We start from the raw sequence: 24095 nt of genomic DNA, 5'->3' as shown, positions 1-24095 counted from the left end.
GCACCACTTATAAAGTAGACCCTGAAATATACGTATAGCCTCCCTAGCGATGGACATCACAACCAAGTTCAAAGCGAAGACGAGCGAGTGGAAGGGCCATGGATGGCGTGTCTACTCTAAGAAAGGCCCTATCCTCAAATCTGAGGAGATAGACGCCGCACAGGAGAAGTTGGGCATCCCCATCCCCGAGATGATTTTTGGCAACAACGAGGTCGGCGTCTGCCACGAGCCCAGCGGGTGGACGCTCAGGTTTGACGGTCTCGAGGCATTGGATCGAGTGGACAAAACGGGAGAGAAGGGTCTAGTACAGGTGGCTTACTCCAAGTCGTGGATGAAGTCGCGGGAGAACCGTCAGAAAAGCGCGGCAGGAGAGGACATCCAGGGCATTGTCAAGCCATTCGACTGGACCTATACGACAGACTACCGGGGCTCGTGCACTGGTGAGTTTGTATCTGACCGGCAGAAGCCCGGCATTCCGTTTGAGCTGCTCAAGCGGCCGGATCCGATATTGTATTTCGACGATGTTTCTCTGTATGAGGACGAGCTCGGGGATAACGGAATAGTTTCCCTCAATGTCAAAGTTCGGGTTATGCCCGAGAGAATGTTGTTGTTGAGCCGGTTCTTCTTGCGAGTAGACGACGTACTTGTTAGGGTGAGGGACACACGTGTGTACGTCGAGTTTGAAGACAACAGCGTCATACGCGAGTACCAAGAACAGGAGGGCAAGTATGATGAGGTAAAAGCCAAGGTGCCTCCTGGGACTGTGGATTTTGGACCGTTCCTGCGAGATCCGAACTGGGTTTCCAGTCAATTGAGCACCCAACTGCATGAAGTCGAACATGGTATTCTTAATTAAATGTGGTGGAATGCTGCATTGTTTAAGATTGCCAGTATTTTTGGATATTACTCGTGACTAGATGTGTTATTTAAGGGTATACAGCCCTCCAGGCTCTTCCCTATGGGAAGCTTTCGATTTATGACCTCTGTTGAATAGGGCGGTCAATAACTAACAATTAGTAAACCATCTACAGTGAAGTTTTAATAGAATAATACTGTTAAAAATAGAACAATTCAGTTTTAACAGAACAGTACAGGAGAGATTAAAAGAGTAGCTATAGCTACAAAATGAACACCTGGGGCGCTGCCCCAGACCCCCTAGTTGGGGGGCTAGCCCCCCAAACCCCCTTAATACAGTTAGATAAATCATTATAATCGTATCATGCTTTGAGGATAATCTCAGCTGCCCGGATATTCTCCTCCGTCGACTGCTTCTTGTCAATGATCTGCCGCAGCTTCTTCTCGGCCAGAGCCTTGAGCCTATTATACGTTTCAGCGTCCTGCGATGGAAGCTTCGGCCAGGCCAGCAGCTTTGTAGCCACTACGTATACGCCAGACCACCCTCGCACGTACACAGAACAAAGCTCTACAGACCTCAGGAAGTGCTGGAGCGATAGCTTGAGCTTGTCAATCTGCTCAACAGTGTTGTGAGAGACCGTCGCGCCAATGTGTAGAACTTCGCCAATTCGAGCAAACATGTTATAGGCCTGTGGAAGCTGAACGACCACTTCCTGTAGCGCATGAACAGCCTCGCTGTAGTGATTCGTCTTGACGTAGGCCTCTGCCAGCTCGGCCCAGGCCTCAGCGTCGGTCGGCATGACATCGACGTACTTCAGCATCTCCTGTATGAACATTTTATAGTCTCCTTTCTGCTTGAGGACGACCGTCTTGCGCTTGAAGGCAGAGAAGTCCGTGGCATCTCGGCTCGAGAGATACTTCTGGGCCTCGCCGACAGTCTCGGTAAGCTCGATATATTCGGCTTTCAGCACGCCAATCTCGGGCGCCTTCTCGCCGAACCGGTCGCTCATCCGTTGGATGGTCACTTTGGCGATGGCGTCGTTACCGGTCAGGAGGGCCAGGTGGAAGTGCTGGCGCAGCAGAGTGTAGAGGGTCTCCTCGTCCATGCTACCTTGCGAAGATGTGAGGAGTTTGGCAGACTCGTTGTACAATTGTTCGATCTGAGGTGGGTCGAGCAGGAAATAGCTCGAGCTATTTGCGGACTCCAGCAGTCTCTCTTTTATCGCTGTCATTTGTCGTTTAATTATATGACCGAGTCTCCTTTTTCCGGCACTTCACGACTTTGGGACACTTGGGACACCACCTGCTATTTCTAACCGGTACTTACGACTTTCCAAGCTTTACGATTTAAGAATCCAAGTATCAAAATATTCTAGCCACTTACATTTTCTCCATAGAATCTACCAAATACTGCCTAACTAGTGTAATTGGGGGGACCAGTCCCCCCAAACCCCCCTGGAGCTCCGCTTCGCGGAGGTTTAGAGCTGTCACGGGGCATTTGTTACACGTTGTAACGGGAAATTTGTTACATGTTGGGACATTGTTACAGCGTGTAACAAAGATTTTGTTACGGTAAGATACGGGGGTCTGGGGGCTGGCCCCCAGCTACGGGAGCTCGAGGGCTGGCCCTCGAATGCACATTACGATTCTAGTTGCACTTTAGGTTTCAATGATATAATTCATATAATACATACACAGTTCGTCACGAAATAAATGATAGCTCATAAAACATACACATAACGGGGCATAAATCAAAGGGAAAATTAACAAAAAAATGAATGAAACTCCCTTACTGGTCCCGGTTAGTTGCCCCCTTTTTCTCCACTGAGAAGTTGACTCCAGTTATTCAAAAAATGGCAGGGTAATTAGTAGCCATGCTGGTAGGGCTGGGCAGGGACGTAGGCAATCTGCCGTCGGGAGGCCCTGGCACCCACAGACCAGCAGATAGAAGCCACCAGTGCAGCAGCAAAGGAAATCCACGCCAGAGCAAGCCCCGCAGTGCCCAGAGAAACGTCCATAGCCAGGGTACCAGTCACATCGTTGAGCTTCGACTTAACAATGGCATACAGTCCCGTAGCGACAAAAGTGCCTCCGGCCAAACTCAGAGTGGCCAGAGAGGACGAAAGAGTCGTGAAGAAACTGGGCACCCGCGCAATGAACGAGACCTGGCTGCAGCACGACGTGAGAATGGTAAACACGCCGGTACACAGCGAAACAGCCACGAGGACCAGGCCTATGACAAACAAAAACCAAATGGCCTTACCGGCCGTCTCGAGCGTGCCCTGGTACTTCTCAATGTCCTCTGGGATGTCTATCTGGTTGTTGGTGAGCGTGTTGATGATGTTGACGTAGTCAAAGTAGAACGGAGTTGGACCGTTGTAGCATTTGCGGATACCTGCGAGCTGGACGCAGTAGCCCGAAATGCCAATTGTCAGATAATTGTCTGTAGAAGAAGCGTTTGCGCCGAGGAAGCTGTTGATGGCACTGTTTGCTACGCCCAAAGCGTCATTTCCAATGCTGTCGTCTCGCTTCGTCAGCTGACCCTTCAACTTATCAAGTTCGTTAAGCAAACTACTAAGGTCGGAGGATGAGGCGACAGACTGCAATACGCTCGCCACGCTCTTTATTTCCGCCTTGATCATGTAAACGTTGGTGAGCTGAGGTGCTCTAGCCGAGGACCCGAGAGTCGCCAAAATCGCCAGAACCAAAGCCGCTAGCGAAAACAGTAACCCAAAAAATAAAAAACACCGCATATTGTATCAATCGTTATTTCGATGTTCAACCGTTTTTCGTTTCTATAATCCGAAGCTACCGGACGAGAATCGTCAAAATATTTATATCTGCGCTGCATTATGCGGCACACCCCCTTCGCTTGCGCAGGACCGCACGCCTTCGTCACCTGTATCTCTGTGCGTATGCTGTGTGTATGTGTGGTATGTATCCCACTATACATCCAGCATTCTCTATATAACTGGACCCTTTTTGGGTATAACCACTGCGCCCGGAGGCTCTGGCAACCATCGTTTTTTCCTCTCGAGGACGCTTTCTTTGAAATTTTCAAACAGGCTGTGTGAGACAAGTTGAGACCCGTCGTTTCTAATTTTGGGCGGGTTGGTACCTGCGCCGCAACAGCCGCATGCGAGGCTCGCCACGCGTCACTGCTTAGCCCTTGGCACGCAGCCTATAGCCACCTTTCTCTGTCGGGCTGAGCAAAATTGACCAAAGAATGATAAAAGAAGTCCAATGGTGCGATAGTGGGATGCGGCTATATATAGGCCCTTTGACGTCAGTATACGACACACTGTCTGATCGTCAGTCTTTGTCGTGTTCCGCCCTGCTGGACCTCGCCATTGGTGAGCTCGCGTCTGTAGTTTAATGGGGGGCCAGCCCCCCAAACCCCCCGTGGCTCCGCTTCGCGGAGGGGCCTCGATTGGTTCGTAGAGTCTGGTAGAGGTTTTATCAGGTCTTGGTAATACCAATTGAACCATATCGCGCAACCCATTCAAAACACTGCCAATCGCCCATTGCGAGAGAGGGCAGTGTCGTAACAGAGCATTGCTATTATTTCCAACAGGATCTAATTTTATAAAGGTCCGGAGTCTCCAAAATGCTCGTATAAGGGATCCTCCAAAATACTCGTATTCATTAAAACGTTATCAAAACCTACCGGTAGTAAATAGATTCTCGATATGCAAGTAACACTGTGTCTTACTTTAATATTTTGCATTTCAATCCACGCTGTAAAATTATATCTGCAAGGTGTGCTCATACAGTAACTGTTGTTCAAACTCCAAGATAAGTCTCTCTAGTATGGTACATTCCGGTCTTTGCATTTCGTAAAGAGAAGAGTTATTGTTGAACTACTTACACTACCAATCTGATGTAGACTTCTGGTGTAATCTTCCAGCTATCATTATCCACATTTCTATCATTCACAGCCGATTAAGTGTACTTTCGAGGGCCAGCCCTCGAGCTCCCGTAGTGGGGGCTCTGCCCCCAAACCCCCCGCCATGTCAAACAGAAGAAAAGACGCGGAAACAGCGTAACAAATCTCCCAACAGCGTTACGAATATTTTGTTACAGATCGCAACAGCGTAACAAATTTGTTACTGAGGGTAGACTTGGTGGAGCTAGTACAGCCATTAAAGGCACAACGTCAATCATACCCTCCGCGTAGCGGAGCCAAGGGGGGCTTGGGGGGCTGGCCCCCCAAATAACTGGTTAAGGATCCATCAATTGATCAATAGTTCTCTTACAGTGATATAGCATCTGTTAGAATAGGTATGTCTGGATGTAATGCCCTCCGCGTAGCGGAGCCATGGGGGGTTTGGGGGGCTGGCCCCCCAAGTAACTGGTCAAGGAGAGCTTAATTGAGCAATGGCTCTGTTTGTAACGATACAAGATGTCAGAAAGGAATGAGGGGTTGCAGATTCAAAAGCATATCATTCGTCATAAAAACATAAAATTACACGGTTATTTCTTCATTCCACTTCACGCGCTCTGATAATTTTTGTGTGTGTGATCTTCCCCTGAGATTAAATAAAAAAGAGTCTAGTTCAATGGGAAGTTAAGGGCGTTGGACTTTGCCCAAGTTCTAGCAACGATGGAGGCCTTCATGAACCGTTTGGAGGCGTACTTCTTGAAGAACGCCTCATGCTTGACTGGGGAGGCGAGGTAGTCGACCATTAATGCAACAATAGGATAGAGCTTTTCTTCGTCGCAGTCGCCCGAGTAGTGCACCAAGTTGGCGTTCCACTCGGAGCGGTTGAGGATGCGGCGCGACAGGAACATGGCGGCGCCCGCCACGTCGGACGGGCAATACTTCATCATGCGGTGGTCGAACAGCGAGATCTCCATGAGGTACTTGCCAATGGTTCGGGTCTCGAGGTCGTAATCGTCCGCCTTGGAAATTCGCCGCAGGAAGTTCATCGGGTTCGGGTACGACAGCTCAAAGTTGAGCTCCTGCAGCACATACCGCTCAGCATTGAGTATCTCCTCCTCGTTGTAGCCGCCATCGGTGACATACGCATAGTTGCGCACCGAGGGGGTGTACACTTCCTCGTACTTGGCGGCGATAAACAGCGCCGCAATGCCTACCAGCTGCACCTTCTGCAGCGACACGACGCGGATCGACATGAATCGGTCAATGATGTTGACCGCCAAAAAGAGCGTCTCCGGCAGCAGCCGGAACTTGGTGTGCACCTCGACAAGCCAGTCCACCAGCACGTTGCGGTAATCCCACTCCAAACTCTTCTGATTGTCCATGTAGTTCGGGTCCGGCATGTACTTCTTCTGCAGCTTGTACAGGAACTCGAAGATCTCCGGCGCGTATTCCGACACCATGAGCGGGTCGTCCATGTCTTCAGCGTCGAGGTCATCCCAATCGGGCTTCAACGACTTTGGTGCCTCATTGAGCTTTGGTCGCTTAGCCGCCCGGGTTGTGGCCTCCTGTTCTACGTCTCTGGAGACTTCTGGTTCTCCTTCTTCCAGGCGGTGCGTCTTCTTGCTTTTAAGCTGGTCCGCCTTGGCGACACGCGCCTTGGCATTCTCGTGAAGACTCGATGTTAAAGCACTGGGGAGCCTTCGGGCTCCATTGGCACCGTTGGTGCTCTTTTCTGTGTAAACCTTGACCGGGGCCCTAGGCCTCATGGCTTCGGAAGCCTCCGCGGCTGTCGTCTGCTTCGATGCCAGTACCCGCCGCGACTCGGACGCGTTACTATTAGCGGCCGTTGCCACCTTGAGTGGCCGCAGGAGCCCCGCCTTGGCATTGGCTCCATTGGTGCCGTTACTAGGCTTGACAGACACGAGTTTCGAGGAATTGGCGGCTGTCGATGCATTGGCCGCTCCAATCTTGGACTTGAGCGCGTCCTTGGAGCCATTCCGGTTACTGAGGTCCCCCAGAGCCGCTCGCTTGCGCGTCAGGCTCGGTTTGGACATGTCTAGGGCGGCTGTGGGCTCGACTCCGGCCGCAGCGGCTTTGGCCCGCGTCAACCGCGAAGTCACCATCGCGGTCGTTGTCGCGTTCTCATCATGCTGTCTCGCCGTCCTTGAGCGGGTCTGGCGAGTCTACGCGTTATCTGTTAGTATTCACAGTCGTAGACAGATATAAGGGGAGAGGGGCAGCTTACCTGGTTGTTCATAGTACTGGAATGGGCCAATTGACGCGGTCAACGCGAGTTAAAAAATGTCTTCGCCGCGAACTGTGACACTGGATCTTCCCTACGAACACCGCTCACAGAATTAAGCAGCAAACCGACACGATAGAGGGGCTAGGGGGTGCCTGGTTACGCTCGAATGTCACGTCTGTCGGGGTTAGCTTTGGGCAACTTTTTTGTTCTTTGCCCAACACACGGATGCGCCAAGGGTTTTTTTTGCGGGAGAAGGGCTGCGCGCGCGCAAATGGGCTGGGTTGGGTTCGAAGACGCGTCTTTCGTCGGAGCTCCGTTATTAAGCGCCGCCTCGCTACACAGTGCAACGCGTGTGTAAGCCGGTAATAAGGGGGGGCTTTATAATAAGGGATAATAATAGCGTGGAATATGCTTTTGCAAAGCCGGAGTGACGGTATGGCTATTCTAGCGTGTGTTTGACAGTGGCTGGATAGAATAACAAGTACTGTGCTAGCCAGAGATGTAAATGTAAAGGGGTTTATGTATGTATGTGTGAGGGTGTGCGTTGTAGGAGAAAGAAAGCAGAAAGGGTATTGGACCACGCAAAACTAGTTATGCCACTCGCAAAAAAAAAAGAGTAATTGGACACAAAAGGTGGTTAAAGTCTATGAAGTAGATTAGTAGGGAGGGTATTGGAAGCTCTTGGGGGCGGAGGCAGAGCTGAAAGAAATTGGCGAAAGGAGACTGTTTGTTGAGAAGTCCTATATTGTGGTGGAATAATAGAGGTTTATATTTTGAATGTTATGTGATGCTTTGTTGTGTTCTGCGTACGCCAGTTACATGCACGCGGTGTGCGTAAATTAAAACACACCAATAGGCCGGGGACTACACTAAACATAGCTACCTCTCAACTTCCTGTTCTGTAACGAAAAAGAGTATAAATCGTATGTATTATTATATTTGTAAGTTGATTTTATTGTTATAATTGTTGCTCTGGTGTTGTTTTATTGGGTTTTCAATCAAAAAGTCGTTTTTATTCTAGTTAGCAGTCGTTCCTGTTAACCGTAGTAGTGAATGCATAGGGCGATATAATAGTACAGGTTTATTTACACTCTGCCAGATCCAGCATGACAATAACATGGATACAAAATACACATGATGTCCCTTACTTCGATCTGTATGACATGCAAAAAATATTACATGTTGACCAGATAACATTTACCGGTACCATATTTAACCGAATAAATAAACCACACCCTCTCAATAACTCCATGCAGCTCAGCCATACACCTCCGATATATTGTTTACAAATATAGATGAGTTTCCCTGTCAAAATATAGCACAAGGTAGTACAGCTTCCGTCGACGAGCCCCATAGCCGGAGTCTTGATTTATGCCTGTCTCACATCAATATTTACTTATTACTCCATTGGGCACGCGCCTGAGACGCGTCTGGAACATCATGTTGTTTACTTCATGCCCAACCCGGATCAATCCCGTTGAACCTTAATCCAAACAAACTCATCCCAGTTACCGTAGCCTAGCAAATTGATCTCCATAAAATCCTTGTTCGATTCAACTCCAAGCATAAAATCTAATATGCCGACCAAAAAGTAAAAAAATAAAAAAGACAATGCACTCCAAAAAAAAATTGAAGTATACATAATAGCTGAAACGCCAGGAGCTACATCTAAAAGCACCCATACGACAGCATTATAACAGTAATTTTTTCTAATTAGCATCTTCCATGGGTGTGTCATCGTCATCGTTGATACCGGAAAAGAACCGTTGATCATCATCATCATCAAATGCAGGCCGCAGCATTTCTCCATCTGGAGGCGGGGTAGCATTATCATCATAATCCATCGCAGCAGCGTGCGGAGGCAGGAAAAATGCATTAGGCATGGGCAAGTTATCGTTGTCCTGCTGGCGGGGGTGAGGGGGTTGGGGGTGGACAAAATGATGGGTTCGGTTAGTATTCGTGGTGTTGCGCAGTAATCGAGCAAGCATCACCTCGCGACGTCGCATGGCGGCCTCTCCTCCATCCTCATCCTCCTCGAGATTGGCTTCTTCGTCCAATTCTCGCGCTAGCCCTTCATGCATCTCTTGGAGATAGGGCGCCAACCGGCCAATAAACTCCCGCTGACCGGGAAGGATGAGCTCATCGGGCACAATCAAATTGAGATGGTCCCGCAGCTTGTCTACTCCGCCAGCACTAAAAACGCAAAATACGGCTTGCTGGTTCTGGGTGAACTCCGCTGGCGGGGCCCGGCAGTACTGGACGAGATCCGGGCGCAGGAATGGCGTGATACCCGTCAGCGACAAATGGTTCAGCCTCGGACACGCATTAACAAGCGCCCGCACGGCCGGGAGAGTGATGTTAGAGCAGTACGAGAGGTGGATGCGTTCTATAGTGTTAGTACCCCCGTACCGTAGCGCTCGCTCGGCGAGCGCATACACGGCCTCATCGGTGATGCTCTGGCACTTGACAAGACCGATTCGGTGCAGCCGTGGCAGGTAGCTAATCTCTTTCACAGCGTGGTTTGTCAGCTGGCTGCAGCACGCTACGTCAATGTACTGAATTCGCGTACAGCTTCTTACCAGTGTGGCGATGCCGCGATCGGTGATATTGATGCAGTGGCCGAGATGGACGTACTGGAGGCTTCTGCCCAGGCGCGACAGAGCCTGGAGACCGCGGTCCGTCACGTTAGTGCACTTGGCGAGCGATATATTCCGCAGTCTCGGAGCAGACGTTACCAGCTTGATAATTGTGGCATCAGAGAGCAAGCTGCACGACGTCAGGTCGACGATACGCAGCCTCGAGAACTCCAGCGAAGCATCCAGGTTGAGAAACGCGTCGTTGCGAATGTGTGCATTCTGGGCGATACGGAACTCCCGCAAGTTAGGCAGCTCCTGCATCACCGTCGCGACTGACTCGTCAAACACCTGGCACTCGCCAATGTTCATTTCTACGATGGATTTACAGTTGGTCGCCAGTTCCGTGACTGCGGCATCGTCGATACTCGGGCATCCATTGAGCTTGACGCGCTTCATCATGGGGCATTTGCTGGCCAAATTGCGGACGCTCGAGCTCGGAATGAGGTGGCAGTTGCTCGCATAAAGCCCTTGTAGCCGCTTACACGACTCAGCGAGCTGGTTAATAGTTGCACCGGTGATAAGCGCCAGGTTCGTCAGGTCTATCGACTGCAACCGCTTGTTATTCTCAATAAGCGGTATCAGGCTGACATCTGACACTCGCGAACACCCAGTAAGCGTCAGTCGCTCTAGCCCATTGCATATGCTGAACGGCCCTAGCGTCTCGTCGTTGAGAATGCTAGCGACCGTGCTGAAGTTTAGCCGCCGCACAAACTGATAGTACGGCAGGGTCATAAGCTCTTTATCGCTAGACAGAGTACGGCTCAGCAGCGCCAGCACCCGCTTGCTTGTTATGGCCGGACGGAACCACAGCGTCTCGACCGAACAGCTGAACCAGAGCCGGTTAGTCAGCAGAAAGGCAAACTGGTCAGCCGGGGCAGCTAAATGGCCAAAGATGAGGGAAACCAGCTCTGGTGGGAGTCGTGTAGACGCCGCTGGCTGCTCCTCTTTCTTCTGGTTCGCGTCAAAGCCTCGACTATCGTCTTCATCCTCTTCCTCCATGGACGCTGAGATCGGGCTCGCGTAGTCTTCCTCCTCCCCCACAACAGAGGGAGCGGCGGAAGTGGACGCGGAGGACATCTCGCGCAGGTCGGAGCCTTCGGGCATGAGCCTTAGGCCCGACAAGTGGCTAGCCACCTCCTCACGGGGGGAAGACGTGGTCTCTTGTGGATGATGCATCGCCATCGCCACTCTTAGTCTAGTCTAATCTCTCTCGGTCTCTTCCAAAAGCTGTATCTTTCCGCTCCAAACCGGGGTCGCGGACTAGGCCATACAAAGGAACGACACGCAACAGCACAGGACACACGTCCAAGGTGAGAGTTGGACAACGGGAGACAGGAGTGAAGATTATATATCTCTGTTTATAACCTTCGTTGTCCGAAATAGAAATCTAAAACTTCTTCAAAACCCTGGGCGCAGAGTTTAACAGAAGCCCCGGATTTGAAAATAATAAATATTTCGCCACACGAGTCGTTGACTGGACGTGACGACGAAATATGAACAATGATCGGAGGGAAAGTAGAAGGACAACCACCCTGGCATGCACCACTGCTCGATCGTGTCTGTCCCTTGATTGCCACTGTCTCATATTTTCGTGATGTCAACGCGCGCGCGCGTTGGGACTTTACCGTTCCATGTGTGTAGCCAACTAGGGGGAATCTATTATTGGTATCGAAGGGGCCGGTTATGGGCGGCGATTATTGACGTTTAAAGGGCATCACTTAAGAATATCAAAGAAGGGATTGAGTTGAGAAGGTCATTGATTATGGAAGTATATCAGAGTTTTAGGGTTTTCGTATGTGAAGATATGGATTGCCCTGCTTAAGCTTTTATTGACGCATTTGAGCGTGCTTCGTATTGTTACATCCCTGCCCTACCGAAACGCACATTCAAATGCCGGGCCAATTAATTACCTTGGGGGCCAGCCCCCAAACCCCCGTAGCTCTGCTTCGCAGAGGTCATTGGACACTACGATATCTCCGCGGAGCGGAGCCCCAGGGGGGTTTGGGGGGACTAGTCCCCCCAATTACTACTAGGAGAAGTACCATACCGGGTAGGTACTACCGGTAGGTATTTAATCATGAATCAAAGTACCAGGTGGTATTATCACAGTCTATGCATAATGTACTTGTGATATCGGTGCAGCGTCTCCTTAATTATCAAAGCAGGCTTCCCGTCATACGTAGAGTGAAGTTAAATGTAGAGTGATAGGAGGTCGTTTATGGTAGTATATAGATAAAAGCCCAAAAACACTAAAAGAATGCCGCATGGTTGTGGTGGTTATTTACACTGTCGACAAGGTCGACATTCTGAACCGTCCTTAGGGTGTCCACTCCATTCTTCGTCGGTTGAGTCCTAATGATGCGAGGGAACTCGTACTCCAGCTCCGCGGGAGGCTGCTGGATGGGGGTAGTCGAAGGCAGCACCAGCGAGATCGACCGCGGAGAGTCCGGGTAAATGGAAGCGCTGCTGGTGCGCTTGAGCGGGACGTCAATGGTATCGGCAGCATAAATACTGCCGCGGTCCGAGGTGCGGCTGCTGGTAGTGGTGGCAGTGGTGACAGTGCTAGTAGCAGAAGTCGTAGTAGGCGTGGTCGTAAGCGTCGTATCGAAGTAGGTAGTCGAGGAATTGCCGCCCGGGCGGACGTAGAAAGACTGTCGCCTGCCGCTTCGCGTTGTCGATGACGAAAGCAGCGGGCTGGCCGCTTGGTGGTATAATGGGGCCGATATTCGTTTTCGAGAGGAGCTGGAAATAGCTGTGGTTGTAAAGGAGCCGCCCCGGGGCCCAATGAGGTCAGAAAATGCAGTAGAGTGGCGGTTGAGCTCCGAGCTAGGCTGGTCGAAGTAGTAGCTGTCCCTGTTCTCATCGACTTCGTCGTCAGACACTGGCGAGGTCAGTGGAGAAAACTTGCCCCTGGCTGACAGTAGTTCGTCAGGGTGCATTGAAACATCCGTAGGAGAAGGGGGGAGTCCGCTGTCGCCGCCATTAGTGGCCGTGGAATGACCGCTTCCACGGAACCCGAGTCCGACGATCGAGTCGTCGAGATCGAAAATGGACGTGTTGAACCTTCCAGGGGAGAGCACAAGCTCGTCTTCATGCATGTTGTCGCCCTCCTCGTTACAGGGGCCTGCTGATGCGCAGAGGAGGGCTAGCGACGGAAGGTCTTTAGACGAAGTCGAATCTTTGTGTCTACATGCCTCAGAGCAGTAGAGGTGGTTCGCTGAGTCGAGCTGGATGTCACAGACGGTACAGTAGTTGAGAAATGGGGAGTCTGAGGAGTTCGAAGGGGGTAGGGTATTGGCATTGATGTATCGTTCTTGGGCAGCGGAGTTCACGGGCGAATTAGAAGCATACAACATTTTCGATATCACTCGTCCTTTACTGAATAGTGACTTTTTTTGCAACTCAACTGGTAGCTTGAGTTTTTTTTGAACTGGTAGCTCGGGTATAAAATTTTGGAGTTTGAAATATTGTGGGGAGGGACGATATAACCATGCAAATGAGTCCAATTCTTCCAAATAATCTCCGTAAGGACTTAATATTTTTATTCGTAAGGAGGGTATAAAAGCCTAAGTAATCGAAATCTTTTTTTTTCGAACCGTTATAATTCGTCAGAGTACAGCTCAGTACCCGGTATTATGAGTAAGTCCTACAGTCCGAATATATGTTTCAAACGTGGTTCACTGGCTAAAACACTTCGAACTCCAACTCTCTTTGGCGTCTGTGGAAATTCTTGCAAAAGGATTGTAAATAGTCTGAATCGTTTTTTATTATCGGTAGTGTCGAGAAAATACCAGAAAAATTCCTGAGTAAGTCCGCAGAAAGGGTGGTGGATTGAATAAAAAAAAAATTAGGGGCGAGACATTGGTGAGACTTTCGTATAATTATTTTTTCTGTGCAACCCTATGCAGCCACCATGCCGCTAAAAGAGGGTGTGCACTCCACCTAGCTCGTTTTATGTATTCACCGAATTTATTGAAACAATACCGGCTGGAAATTGAATCTTTTTCATAGGTTGGTCTAGACACATCAAATCGTCCTGCCTTTTACCTTTTACATCTCTTGCTTGTAACACAATACGTGGTACAATCGTAACCCTCTTCTTCCCCCATGATCTCTCTCATCGTGTACCACGTTGCAAGGTGAAAGGTGGAGGCTGCGCGCGTGCGCTGGCATGAGTGCGGCTGAACTTTTCGATACACTGGCAAACCGTTACCCGATCAGGGGGTGTCATGTTGGACCAGGGGGAGGATCGAGAAAAGGGTTGAGCCTTTTTCCGGAGCCCTACCAAGGCCCTGGAATAAAATATCGACGCTATACACCGGTGTCGTACCTCCTTTGCTTTGCCCCCCTGCTGTAACGGCTGTTATCTGTTGGCGGACATGCGTACCTACCCATTCCCCTTTAAGTCCTCCCTCGAGGCTGTTCCTCCTGTTGCTGATAAAGTGTGGAGAAACGTACACTACATGCGTTGCATGGCGCATGCAGACGGAAATGTGCCGTGATGGCAATCTGTACGCATGAAGTCGTGGTCACGCTTTCTCGTCAACTGTAACAAACTACATAACGCTGTACGGCATTAGATAGGCCTCCTTACCCTGACTGCTCCACTCATTGTGACCCGTGGTATTATTATATCAAATGCCAGGATTGTCCAGTAGCAACAATGGGCTTTTTTTATTCTTCGAGCGCTTGGCACTGCCATTCATTCTTGCTAGTCTTCATTGGCCCCCTCCTCCACCCCAGTTAGTCCCCCAACATGGCGCAGCGTGCGCGCGCGCGGCCGACATGCATAAAATCAGTGAATTACAGATACACTAAATTGACAAACAATATTTTCCAGCGGCTTAAACGGTCCGGACACGAAAAGCGCGTTCTAGCGCGAATATTGCGACGACTCGTATATTTATTCATTCAAAACTCACGTTTGTACTTCATTTGGACCATAAAACACGGTAGCACAATTAGTCCTGGCCACGTATTGTCCAGTTCTACGTCCATTTGTTGAGTCAATAAGGTTGTTAAGCTCCGACCTACGTAGATCGCCGTTAATTTGTACTCCTCGACTATAACTTTTCTACAAAAATCCTCTTCCTACATTTCCACCTCTAGTTATATAATTCTCTCTCCTTGGAAGGGACCTGTCGGTTTCGAAGGGTTCCCAGCGTTAGAGATTGTTTTTGTGTGGGCGAAGTGGATTCCTCCCTTCAAAGCCTCTTCCCCCTCTTCCCCCCTGCGAACACACACCCTCGTCACCTTAACAGCGTGTCCTCCCTTCTCCAAGCTATAAGACGCATATACCCACGCACCCACTCCAATATTACACATACATTAAACCACCACCACCACCACAACCACACCATCCAAGGAATAGAAAGGGTTTTTTTCTTTGAAAAGAAGGAACTGAACGCTTTCATTCAAAAACCGAAACCCGCCAATCCTTGTTGTTTCGACATAGAGGGGAGAAAAAAAAACTGTGTGCAGATTACTATTGGTCCAACTGAAATATCCAATTAAGAGTATTCCCTACACAGTCTCTTTCGCTCTTTCCTAAGTCCTAATGTCGGATTCAATCTCTGGAGCTGGCTCTCCATATGATCAACGAATCTATCCGCAGCGGTAAGTCTATTTTGCTCGATTTTTGGGCGGTTGAAAAAAATTTGCTAACCTGTTAAAAAGACCCCAGGATGACCGGATCCCCAACATCTGGAACGACGGACGACAGTCTTCTGGCAACTCGCCCACAAAGACGCCTCCTCCGTTTCCGCAGAAGCCGGCCACCGGTGGCTACCTGAACACCAATGTGTCGGCGGCGGTGCGGTCCAGGGCTCGGGCGGGGACGCTTCCCTCGAGGCTCTCTCCGCACCTGCAGCTTAATTTGCACTCTAAGAACAACGGCTCGACTTCGTCGCTGGGATCGTTGGCGCTGTTGTCCCCCCAGGAGTCCTCTCCGGTGCACTCTCCGGGGCTCATGTCACAGCTAAACGCTCAACAGCCTTCTTCTATGATGAGCGGTCATCCACAGCATCAGGGAGTGCTCAATGAGTACAACCCACCAGTAGAGATGTACCGCCAACATCAGCAGAGGCTCTCTGTTCCGTCTCTGATGCGCCCAATGGCGACTTCGCCAACTACGCCTCCTCCCTCGGGCTTGTCGGTTCCAATGCAGGCCCAGCCGCAGCAGCAGCAACAGAGTGCCAATGGGCGGCTTCGATCGGGCAGTCTCAACTTGCTTAGCGACTCGCGGTCCTCATCTTCGCCGTTTGTTCCGTCGTTTGGACCGACTTCGTCGATTTGGGGAAACGCGCCTGGACCCCAGGCGGGCCACCGGGGCTCCTCGAGCGGCGTTCAAACGCCGAACCGCGTCCTGGGCATTCACGAACCACAGCAGTCGTCGGCTCCGGGCTCGAATCAGGCAACGACGCCCAACGAGGAGGAGAACAACAACAACAGCATGGATCCCATGCAGCCGTTCCTCCACGACGTCACCATGAGAACCGATGTTAGCCGGCTTCGATCTTACACTGTAAATACTTTGCCATATGGGCTTCCCTTTGAGACCGAAGAAGACATCATCCTACAACAGCAGCAACAGCAACAACAACAGCAACAACAGCATATCCAACAGCAGCAGCAACACCAAACACAGCATCCTGAGTTCCTGCTGACCCGGCCCCGGGCCCAAACGACGTCGGCGGCATTCGACTCGTTCCGGCCGTCGTATGCACAGCCACAGGCACCGCCACACCAGGAACACCAGCCACAGCTGCTCAGCCACCCGTCGAGCGAGTTCCTGCGCGAAGACGAGTTTAACGCGCCATCGCGATCGCTGTGGCTCGGCAACATTCCGGCATCAACCACTTCGTACGCCCTGCAGACCATCTTCAGCGCCTACGGCCCCGTAGAGTCAGCGCGCGTGCTGACGCACAAGAACTGCGCGTTCATCGACTTCCTGTCGCTCGAATCGGCCATCCAGGCCAAGGCGGTGCTCAATGGCAAGGAGCTTTTCGCCGGAGCCGGGCCCTGCAAAGTTGGGTATGCCAAGACAGTCTACCACGATGAGTCGCCGCAGGCTGCATCTGCTCAACAGCAGCATCAGCAATCCGCTCAGCAGTCGCACCACAAAGTCGAATACGCAGTGACCGAACACCACCGGGACTCGCATACGCCACCTGACATCATGTTCGACGTGTCCAACATGTCGCTGGAAGAGACGGCTGCCGACATGACGCGGATTATCGCCGAGCTCGGGGCCACCCCGAACCAGCAGGAACATGCGGCGCGGTCCATTGCCCGGGCCCTGGCGTTTGGCGACTTCAGAGAGGAGATCCCCGCCGTCCCCGAGCCCCGGCCAGACCGCGTCTATGACGCCCCAACGCTCCGCGAAGTCCGGAAGAAGGTAGATGGCACCAACTGCTCGGTCGAGGATGTAGAAGAGACAGCCATTGATCTTCTCGATGAAATCGCCGAGCTGTCCAGCGACTACGTAGGCAACACGGTCGTCCAGAAGCTGTTTGACTCGTGCAGTGAGAGCGTCAAGACGCTCATGCTCAAGCAGATTTCCCCGTATCTGGCCCAGATTGGTGTCCACAAGAACGGCACCTGGGCGGCTCAGAAGATCATCGATGTGGCCAATACGAAGCTGCAGATCAGCATGATTGTAGACGCGCTGCGACCGTACACGGTACACCTGTTCCTCGACCAGTTTGGCAACTACGTGCTCCAGTGCTGCCTCAAGTACGGGTCGCCATGGAACGACTTTGTGTTTGAGACGATGCTCGCCCGGTTCTGGGAGATTGCCCAGGGGCGGTTTGGCGCCCGAGCCATGCGAGCCTGTCTCGAGAGCCACTACGCGACGAGAGAACAGCAGCAGATGCTTGCTGCCGCTATTACTCTCCACGCGGTTCAGCTCGCGACCAATGCCAATGGTGCACTGCTTTTGACGTGGTTCCTCGACACGTGCACCCTGCCTAACCGCCACTCGATTCTCGCTCCGCGGCTGATTCCGAACCTGGTTCAACTGTGCACCCACAAGCTTGCTTGTCTGACGGTGCTAAAGGTTATTAACCACAAGGCTGACCCAGTGGCGCGGCGATCGATCTTTGAAGCGCTATTTGGCCGTGGCGAGGACGAGGAGCCCACCGAGACGCTACAGAAGATCCTGTCCGACCACATGTACGGTCCGACTTTTATTTACAAGGTGATTTCGACGCCGTTTTTGGAATTCCACGAGCGCCAGAATGCCGTGTACAAGATCAGGACCGTTCTGATGGCCATTAAGGCGTTGCCATCTCAGGGTTACAAGCGGCTAATGGATGAAGTCGGGTTGGCGACGCGGCCGTCGTCCCAGCGAAACGGAAGCATTAAAAAGCGATCCAGTGGATACGTTTCGCAGCAGGCTCAACAGCAGCAGCAACAACAACAATCACAACAGCAGCAGCAACAAATGCGTCAACCACAGCAACAGCAGCCGCAGAGGAGCCCACAGCCAATGGGGGCGATGATTCCTCCGCCAATGATGTACAACGGGAACCAGGAGATGCTGCTCCAGCAGTTTGATCAGTTGTCGTTGAACCCAGATGGCACCTACGGAGGACAGTACATTGGCATGCCACCTCAGATGGCTCAGATCCCTCTCCAACCACAAATGATGGCTCCACCGCCAATGCATCAAATGACCTACGACCCTTACATGCAACAGCATATCCCTGTTCAGCAGATGTATCAATACCAGCAACAGCCAAATCCATCCCCACCACACCAGAATTGAAGAAAAAGGTGGAAGAGAGACATGCGTATATATAAGAGTATACATATCTATATTATTACCATATTTCATGCGTACTACCACCCGCTTAATTGAATTGGGGGGGGGGGGGGGGGGGACCAGTCCCCGCAGCCCCCCCTCTATGGGTCCGCTACGTGGAGAGCTGGTTGATATGACAAATGTGTAACGGGGGTTTGGGGGCAGAGCCCCCAGCTACGGGAGCTCGAGGGCTGGCCCTCGAATACTTTCTACTTAATGTACTTGGGGGGACCAGTCCCCCCAAACCCCCCCAGGGCTCCGCTGAGCGGAGGGTATGCGACTTCCAAAATGAATTTTGGGATAATAAGCAGTCTGTTCTAGTATATTAATCTTCCGTTTCCATTAATTGTGGGATAAATAGCCTGTTTCAATATATTAATCATCTCCAAATGAATTGAATTATAGATAGCCCGTCTTAATATATCAATCTTCCGTTTCCAAATCCTGTAGCACTTGGAGAGCCCGCTCTCCTTGTTGTTTGATCATGCCAATGAGTCGCTGCGACTTAGCCTCAAGCTGCTGAGTAGATAGATAGCTGATATGCTTGATGTACTGGGCAACAGTGAGGTCCAACACAGACTCGTCGTCAATGGACATGTTTAGCGACTCGAGTACATCGAATACCTCGTCTGGATCAGACATATTCCAATCAATGGCTTTGCCTGACTGGGTGATAAATGTGGTAGAGCAATCGGCAATGGGGGTCGGAGGCTCTTCCACAATGGCTTGTTTCGTGGGGCCGCCAGGACTTCCTTCTGGATTCTGGCTTGCGACTTTGTCGCCGGATTCAACAGCCGTTGTTCCATCAAACGAAACTTCTTCCATAAGAGGAGAGTGTTTAAGTGTTGTGGAGGCTTCGCATTTGGTGATTGACTCGTCATCCGCCTGTTCCGCCTCTTCAACTACACCAACACTCTCTTCGACCACTTCATTACCATCTTCGACAGCCTCGTTGTCAGTCGCAATGTCATCCTTGCCAGGTTCGTCTTCGACAGCCTCTTTATCAGTTGCAATTTTATTCTTGCCAGATTCGTCGATTGCCAATTCCTCATTGTCGTTCGTTTCCAGCTCTAGTTCTGGAACTGGTTCTTCTTGCTTTTCTGACGCTGACTCTTCTGCCTTTTCTGATACTGACTTTTCTGGTTTTGCTGACTGTTCTAACCTGTCTGGCTTTTCCGACTTGCGCAAATTTACCACTTTTTCCGGCTTTTTCGACTTTTCCAGCTTAGCCTTTTCTGGCTTCTGCTCAGCTGCTTCAATCGGGAAGAGAATTCGCCCCTTCATGCTAGGAAGAGTTCCCGGTATTCGCTTGGACTTTACTGGTGATATCTCAAAATCCGTTTCCAGCTCTGGAGCTGAATCCAAGTCAGAGTCGGAGCTGTAATCGACATCAAACTCAGAAGCGCGTCGAGAGGCAATTGAAGTTGAATGAGAAAACTCGTTCGCATCAAAGAACTTGTCGCTTCGAATAGACCTATCGTCTTCGTTCTCCTTATTGGACTCTTTATCCGATTTGTCTTCCCGTGGTTCGCTTTCATTAGCTGGGTCATTATCACCGCCTTCAACCCCCGCATTACCAACATCTTCATCACTATCAGACTCAGGGGGCTTTTCATTAATTTCATCGTCATCATCAATATCGTCACTATAGCTGTCAGAGCTAGGCTCAGGTACAGGCTCCTTTGGAGTTTTTGAGCGCCTTGCACCTTTCACTGGTCTCTTATTTTCTGGGGTATTCTCTTTGCTCTTGCTCTTCTTGCTTTTCTTATCCTTCACGGGAGGAGGTGGCGAAGAAACGATCGAAGGCGATTTAGCTGATCTCCTGCTAGTTGATCCCTTGCTGCGAATGCCCACAGGCTCTACCTCCTTCATGTCTGAAGCTCCCTTAAATAAATCGTCGTCATCATCATCGCTGACCAAATTGCTCCTCTTATCAAAAGCAGATAGCCGAGTGCCCTTGCCAGCAGTAGTCCTCGATCGCCGCTTGTTCGAACTCACCACTTCTTCCCCGCTTTCATTGAAACTTCTCTTCTTTGAGCGGGTGGATTTCTTCTTCTTCTCCGGTTCTGGAGTGGTGAAGAAGATGCAGTCAGGCGTTCTACGACGGTGCTCTTCGACCGGATCGTCCTTGGGCTCCCACCCGTCTAGCGAAAGCTCGCAATACGCGCAAGTGGCCAGGTCACTATCCTTGTCTTCTAAATTGCAGTAGAACCCGGCTTTAGCCAGTCGCTCACTCGTAGCAAACCACCCTTTTTTCTTGTCATGCGGCCAGTTATTCATGAGAAACGTTGTCTTTCGCGCTTGTACCATCTTATCGCAGTGGGGATTGAACTCAGACTCGGTGAACTCGGGGTCCATCTCGTCATCGCTCATGTAGAGCCATGCGCGGTACTGGACCATAGCCAAACAACACGTCTTGGCCAACTCGTAATGCTCATGAGTCGGGTCATCGCTTTCTTCCCATCCATCAAGAGAGTACCCACACGCGTAACAAGTAGTCCGATCCAGCGCATCGGCCAGAGGATCATAGTAGAAGCCAGATAGCGCCAGGCTCTCGCAGTCAGGAGCTTCCAAGGGCCATTTCACGGTTTGCTTCCCTCGGCCGCTGCTTCCAGTTATCTTATGGTCCTTGTTGAACGTGGCTATCCGGGCCTCCTGGGTGCGGAATTTCGCTCGTGATGGAGCCACCTTCCCTGCCATTATGCCGTTTGTTTTGATTGATTTTCGAGATTTTTGTTGATGTTTTGCGTGTCGCGCTTTTCGCGATTTCGAATCCAAAGGAGGTGTTTCATTTCTGAAATTAAGTTGTCAGGCCCAATTATAGGGCGTTATTATTCTATTTCTTTCCATTTGGCAGTTGCCAGCTCTTCGCATTGTCAAAGCTCTCGAAGCAATCGGGAAATCGTCAAGTGTGTCATTCGGCGGTTTAGTATCGGTTCAAGTTCAACGGCTGCTATACACTGTACTCGGGGAAATAATTCAATGCCAAAAAAAGATTCGAATAGCAATACAAAAACAAATCTAATAGAAATAGCCCCTCAAACTCCCCCATGGGTCCGCTTCATGGAGATCTGACGTATCATGTATATCCATGTAGTGTTACATGTTTTCCAAGTGATTTATTACATGTTGTTGTTATTGCTGTAGCTAGCTGGTGTTACTAGGCTGTTGGGAGTTCATAACAGCTGTTTGTAACAGAGCTTAGTTTTTGTAACGAAAATCAGCAACTCTGGCAACCGTGATCTTCTTCAACAATTAACTCCGCGAAGCGGAGCCCCAGGGGGGTTTGGGGGGACTGGTCCCCCCAAGTGTAGCTGTACTAATGGAGCGTATTCGAGGGCCAGCCCTCGAGCTCCCGTAGCTCCGCTTCGCGGAGGGCACAATAGGGGAAATAATCCAATTTAATTCAATATCACATTCGTATAATCTAAACTACTGATAGCTAATGCTAGTTACTCCGAATCCTCGTCAGACTCAGACTCAGAGTCGGCTTCCTGAAGCCAGTCGATGAAAGACTTCGCAGCTCGTCGGACCTTCTTCGCAGTCTCCTTATCAACGTACTTCTTGGATACCTTGGTGCCCCAAGCGACGCAAACCTCCTCAGACAAAAGATCAAGCTCATAGAGCTTGTGGAGGATTCGCGGGGTTTCAGGAAGAAGCTCCGGGTGGGTGAGGCCAATAAGTCGCTCGATACCACCGAGAAGAGCCTTCTCGTTCTTCTGCTGCTTGTCTGCGTTCTTGTTAACAATGAGCTTGGCGAGGATACCCTGGTGCTCCTCAATGTCCTTGACACAGGAGACACCAAGCAGGGTCTGGGCCAAGACGGCAAGCGTTCGGTGCTTCTTAGCAATGCCGAGTTCAACCGCCTTCTTGTAGATCTCCACGTCAGATGGGGTCTCGGAAACGATCCACTCACCAAGCTCGTTGTACGCCTCGCCGTCGTCCTCTTCCTCGAGATCAATAGCAGCTAGGCCCCGCTCGAGCTCCTTCTGTCGGGCGCGCACCGCCTCTTCGGAAGCATCAACAGACCACTCAACCTCCTCCTGGTCACGTGCCTCGAGGTTGAGCTCGGCAGCCTCGGCGTTGATCTTCTTGGTCAGCGCGTCGTCATCGTAGCCCTCATCCTCGACCTCCTGCTCCTTTGGCGAAGCTTCGCCGTTGGGGCTGGCAGTAGCCAGCCCGTTGGAGGTACTAGTGTTGGCCGAGGCGGAGGCGATAGCCTTCTTCTTGGACTTGGAAGAAGCCGGTGGGTTCTTGACAATGTACGATGTGAGCTTGTGGCGCGGGTCAACGTCGGTGCGCTGGCCGCACGCCTTGCAGTTTCGGATGATGTCGCCGCCCCTGGTAATAATGAGATCGGTCTCCGGGTTCTTGCAGGACGCGCAGAGCACAAACTTGGAGATGAACCCGTCGAGCAGATCCTGCATCTTGGGCTGGTCGTGCGCGCCGTTGACGATGTACCGGTCCGACGTCTCATTGATCGAGGTCTGGGCACCCAGCTCGAAACCAAAGAACTTGATCACGTAGGACGGTGGTCGCGACAGGGCTCGCGCAACGTCAGACGCATTAACAACGGCGGTTCGGATACCGTTGCCTCGACCCTCTACCTTTGCCACAATCGGCGGCATCTTGTATCGGTAGAACGGATCCTTGTTATCTCGGACAATGTTGATGGCAGCCATTTTGAATTTTTAACAGATTCAGCAAGGGCAACAAAATGTAGAATGATTTTTTGAGGGCGGCAAGAGCTGTATACTTTTCGAAAAGGACCAGTGCATAAGAGCGTCTGTGACTTGAGATGAACTTTCTTTCGAAAAACCACAAAAGGTCTCGGGGGCTTTTAATGAAATATAAGGGATTTCAAAAAGGATTAAAAAAAGCTGTCGAACAGGGTGTTCTCGTCACGTATACGGTTGGGTAAACGTTGGCTGGACGCTTTTTCTTCTCTTTCAATGATGAAAGTAAAAAGTTTTGGGCAACAAGTGGGGAGCGAAATTTTATATTTCGCCCCACGCGGGCGCATTGAAAATTTCCCCCAGCTTATATGATCTCGTTTACTATAACCCGGATATTTGGTATAAAGTGAACTTGTACTGTTAAATAAAGGGTTATATTTGTAGGCTGTAGTGTATCTTTGATTTTATGTCTGCCCAGCTTTTAATCATTGGTATTGTTGTAGGTATACTATGTGCTATGTGTTAGGTACCGATAGATACAACCAATTTCACTTTAGACTTCCTGAGCTATGGGCTATTCTTTCAAGTTTCCAATATATATATGGAACCACAGGGCTATCAGGCCGCAAAAATGCAAAACAGATCAATACTATGGTGTTCGGTCACTACATCTGTATACCGGTGGTACCGAGGATGGAAGTGGCTGACCCTAACTATACCAGTTTTAAATACGATAGATGTTGAGATCTATGGACTACGTAAATTCGCAATCCCCTTGCAGCTACAGTACATACGGAGATCAGTAAGGATTAGCGTATTCAGTCAGTACACCTACGGATTTCCTAGTTGTCGTAGACATTTGCTCGCCAGTCGGCTGGAACGAACTCCATGCATGTCTCCAAACTTCGCTCGGTCGTTATGAAAACTTTAACTAGGAATAGAGAAAGGGCACATCAAATCATGCTACCGGAGGAGACGTGATGCGATGGTAATACAC

The 24095-nt window shown here is 50.5% G+C and overlaps 9 protein-coding genes across 9 annotated transcripts; 2 read left to right on the top strand and 7 right to left on the bottom strand.

Annotated features, from left to right (window-relative positions):
- Positions 1-49: 49 nt before the first annotated feature.
- Positions 50-856, top strand: TIP41 (Tip41p; the record flags this gene model as incomplete). The annotated part of the gene is made up of 1 exon (XM_076685742.1): positions 50-856. One exon carries the CDS (start codon positions 50-52, stop codon positions 854-856), a length of 807 nt encoding a protein of 268 aa, XP_076540033.1.
- Positions 857-1217: 361 nt separating this feature from the next.
- Positions 1218-2087, bottom strand: EMC2 (Emc2p; the record flags this gene model as incomplete). Its single annotated transcript, XM_076685741.1, has 1 exon — positions 1218-2087. The coding sequence occupies one exon, from the start codon at positions 2085-2087 to the stop codon at positions 1218-1220; it is 870 nt and encodes a 289-aa protein (XP_076540032.1).
- A 633-nt stretch (positions 2088-2720) lies between these two features.
- On the bottom strand, positions 2721-3497 carry TRVA0_028S01046 (SUR7/PalI family protein; the record flags this gene model as incomplete). Its single annotated transcript, XM_076685740.1, has 1 exon — positions 2721-3497. The coding sequence occupies one exon, from the start codon at positions 3495-3497 to the stop codon at positions 2721-2723; it is 777 nt and encodes a 258-aa protein (XP_076540031.1).
- Positions 3498-5406: 1909 nt separating this feature from the next.
- Positions 5407-6995, bottom strand: CLB1 (cyclin family protein; the record flags this gene model as incomplete). The annotated part of the gene is made up of 2 exons (XM_076685739.1): positions 5407-6921; positions 6984-6995. The coding sequence occupies 2 exons, from the start codon at positions 6993-6995 to the stop codon at positions 5407-5409; spliced, it is 1527 nt and encodes a 508-aa protein (XP_076540030.1).
- A 1697-nt stretch (positions 6996-8692) lies between these two features.
- Positions 8693-10723, bottom strand: GRR1 (SCF ubiquitin ligase complex subunit GRR1; the record flags this gene model as incomplete). Its single annotated transcript, XM_076685738.1, has 1 exon — positions 8693-10723. The coding sequence occupies one exon, from the start codon at positions 10721-10723 to the stop codon at positions 8693-8695; it is 2031 nt and encodes a 676-aa protein (XP_076540029.1).
- Positions 10724-11868: 1145 nt separating this feature from the next.
- On the bottom strand, positions 11869-12975 carry TRVA0_028S00980 (uncharacterized protein; the record flags this gene model as incomplete). Its single annotated transcript, XM_076685737.1, has 1 exon — positions 11869-12975. One exon carries the CDS (start codon positions 12973-12975, stop codon positions 11869-11871), a length of 1107 nt encoding a protein of 368 aa, XP_076540028.1.
- A 2201-nt stretch (positions 12976-15176) lies between these two features.
- TRVA0_028S00958 (uncharacterized protein) lies at positions 15177-18386 on the top strand (the record flags this gene model as incomplete). Its single annotated transcript, XM_076685736.1, has 2 exons — positions 15177-15235; positions 15296-18386. The coding sequence occupies 2 exons, from the start codon at positions 15177-15179 to the stop codon at positions 18384-18386; spliced, it is 3150 nt and encodes a 1049-aa protein (XP_076540027.1).
- Positions 18387-18845: 459 nt separating this feature from the next.
- On the bottom strand, positions 18846-21122 carry TRVA0_028S00936 (baculoviral IAP repeat-containing protein; the record flags this gene model as incomplete). The annotated part of the gene is made up of 1 exon (XM_076685735.1): positions 18846-21122. One exon carries the CDS (start codon positions 21120-21122, stop codon positions 18846-18848), a length of 2277 nt encoding a protein of 758 aa, XP_076540026.1.
- Positions 21123-21874: 752 nt separating this feature from the next.
- Positions 21875-23104, bottom strand: TIF5 (translation initiation factor eIF5; the record flags this gene model as incomplete). The annotated part of the gene is made up of 1 exon (XM_076685734.1): positions 21875-23104. The coding sequence occupies one exon, from the start codon at positions 23102-23104 to the stop codon at positions 21875-21877; it is 1230 nt and encodes a 409-aa protein (XP_076540025.1).
- Between the last annotated feature and the right edge of the window lie 991 nt (positions 23105-24095).

This window comes from Trichomonascus vanleenenianus (assembly GCF_965637985.1).
Source record: "Trichomonascus vanleenenianus strain CLIB 3782 genome assembly, contig: TRVA0_028S, whole genome shotgun sequence".
Taxonomy (NCBI): domain Eukaryota; kingdom Fungi; phylum Ascomycota; class Dipodascomycetes; order Dipodascales; family Trichomonascaceae; genus Blastobotrys; species Blastobotrys vanleenenianus.
The sequence above is the reverse complement of the archived record's forward strand: the minus strand, read 5'-3'. Positions and strand labels throughout refer to the sequence as shown.